This window comes from Zingiber officinale, chromosome 1A (assembly GCF_018446385.1).
Source record: "Zingiber officinale cultivar Zhangliang chromosome 1A, Zo_v1.1, whole genome shotgun sequence".
Lineage (NCBI taxonomy): Eukaryota > Viridiplantae > Streptophyta > Magnoliopsida > Zingiberales > Zingiberaceae > Zingiber > Zingiber officinale.
In genome coordinates this window covers 89382965-89385373 of record NC_055987.1, presented here as the reverse complement: position 1 = coordinate 89385373, position 2409 = coordinate 89382965, and the positions used below count along the sequence as shown (strand labels likewise).

The following is a 2409-nucleotide window of genomic DNA, read 5'->3' as shown; positions in this document are numbered from 1 at the left end:
GGCTTGGTAATTCTCCTCAAAAGCACCTGTAGTGTATCCTAGTTGTTGCATTTGTTGAAGCTCCTCTTGTGCCCGCTGTGCTCTCTCTTTAATGTGTTGGAAGTGAAGCTTATTGAATTGCTTAAATGTGGCCTTCATCCTTTGTAACTTTTGTTTGAGTCGAAACTGCGCTGTACCTCCTCTTGGACCCGATTCTAGCCTATTCCATTGCTCCTCTACCACACTATTATAAGTGTCATGAGTGGTCCACATGTTAAAATACTTGAAAGGCTTGTTGCCGGAATCCATTGTGCTCATGAAGGTGACCAAACAGGGTGTATGATCAGAAACATAGCCAGGTGGTAAAAATTCAGCTACCCCTCTTGTGTCCTGCTCCAACCATCGCTTGTTGACCAAGCACCTATCCAACTTACAAAAGACCTCATTATTAGTCCATGTGTATGTGCAACCCGTATGATGAAGATCCTCTAATCCATTTTGCATTACACATTCTTCAAAATCTGTAACTTGGTAAGGTGTGATTGGCATTCCACCTTTTTTGTCCTCAAATGTTAACGGTGAATTAAAGTCTCCAAGCAATATCCAAGGTGCTTCCATGCCACATCCAAGCATGTTGAGCCCCTCCCATAACCTCCTTCTTTTCGGAATATTAAGCTGTCCATATACAAAAGTAAGCATAAAGGATTTCTGTGTAGTTAGACAAGTGATCTTCCCATGTATGTACTGCGCATGCCATGCCAATATGTCAAAGGTGATCTTGGCCGGATCCCAGCAGACCAATATCCTGCTTCTTTGAAAGCCCTGCTCAATGTGATGTACCACTTCCAAGTTCCGGAACCTTCTTAGTTTCATCCGTAGGAACGCCGCCTCTGTCAGTTTTGTCTCCAAGATGCCCATTATTGCTAATTGGTGCTTCAGAAAGAAGTTCTGCACTTCCCTCTGTTTGGGGGCTTGGTTGAAGCCCCTCACATTCCATGAGGCAATCTTCATGTGGAGGTAGACGGCCTGAGCCGCCGTGCCGCTTGATTTCTAGTTTGTACCCGATCTTCCATACCATCCGCTGCACTACTTACCAAAAGCCCAACCTTTCTGTTTGCTGCAGATTCTTGCTGTTTACCAGGCAGAAATCTGTTTTTCCTCATCTCAGTTTGCTCCTTTGTCCTCTGATGGCCGGCTGGTTGCTGTTTATGACTTCGCTGTTGCTTGATATCTTTCCCTCTAATCCCAGCATGCTGTTTCCTATCTGCAGGCTGCTGAATTTCTGCTTCTGTGTGCTGTGGACGCAGAATTTGAGTGTACCCAGCTGCAGGTAATGCTGAAACCAGCTCTATATCTTGCCCAGACATCACACTGATGTGTACTTGGTTTGCAGATATCTGTCTCTTTGCAGATTTGGCTCTAGTTTGCACTGTCCATTGTGGCTCTGGAAGTGTGTTCATTTCTGTGCCATTTGCTGTACTGCCAGAATTACTGCTGCCATAACTGGAACCAAGTGACTCCTGTCTTGGTGTTAAGCAATCACTGTCTTCTACTGAGTCTGAGCTTGGCATGCTATTGGAATTAGATTTGCCCTGTGCACCATCATTGACCACTAGCCGAATACCTGTCTAAGCTTGAGAACTGTCTTGTGATGCAGTAGCAGTTGGAGGCACTGCTCCATTATGCACTTCATTGCCATCTTGCTGTCCAGCAGTATTGCATCTGTTAGAAATGGGGATAGTGGGGAACGTGGCCCATGTTCCCCACTACACATAATGGAAATGTCCATTATGCCCCTAGGGTATTTCCTTATATAAAGGGGGTCCGTCCAAGGCTCAGGGTGTGAGAAATCGCGATCGTGCGACGAGAGTAAGAGGAGAACATCCAAAGCGGCGGGATTTGGTTTGTGGAATTGCGGAGGGCTTTCCGATCCTGTGATCGCTCTTCCGATAGCGAGCTTCGTCATTGTCGATTGCAGATCTGCGGGAGATCGCTGTAAGTTTTTATCGCATTTAATTAATTCGTCTATCATGCATTTAGAACATATTTTCTACATTGGTATCAGAGCACGTAGTTATTTCTAAATGCATAAGACGAATTATAAAATCGTTGTTCCGATGTTTTCTCGATTTGCCATTTCTCGTCACTGTCTTTTGCACGACTAATGTGTCGTAACATACGACGTCGCTCACCAGCGACAGGGTCGCTGGTAAGAGTCACCATCGGCGTTAACGTCGCTGCTCTAGTGATTTCCATCAAAGCAGGGATTAGGCCGCAATGAAATACCGGTGAAGGCATTATGTGGCCTATGATGGCGTCTTGGTTGGTTGACGGAGTGCTCATGGCTGCTGCCTCTCACAATTTCTGCACAAGCAGAGACTTGCTACCTGCGTTCGTCGTGGGTGAGGCACTGTGGTGATGGGCGACGAA

At 46.0% G+C, this 2409-nt stretch overlaps 1 protein-coding gene across 1 annotated transcript; it reads left to right on the top strand.

Annotated features, from left to right (window-relative positions):
- Positions 1 to 671: 671 nt before the first annotated feature.
- Positions 672 to 1785, top strand: LOC122006375. Its single transcript, XM_042561855.1, has 2 exons — positions 672 to 1309; positions 1373 to 1785. The coding sequence occupies exons 1-2, from the start codon at positions 975 to 977 to the stop codon at positions 1494 to 1496; spliced, it is 459 nt and encodes a 152-aa protein (XP_042417789.1). The 5' UTR covers positions 672 to 974; the 3' UTR covers positions 1497 to 1785.
- The last annotated feature ends 624 nt before the right edge of the window (positions 1786 to 2409 follow it).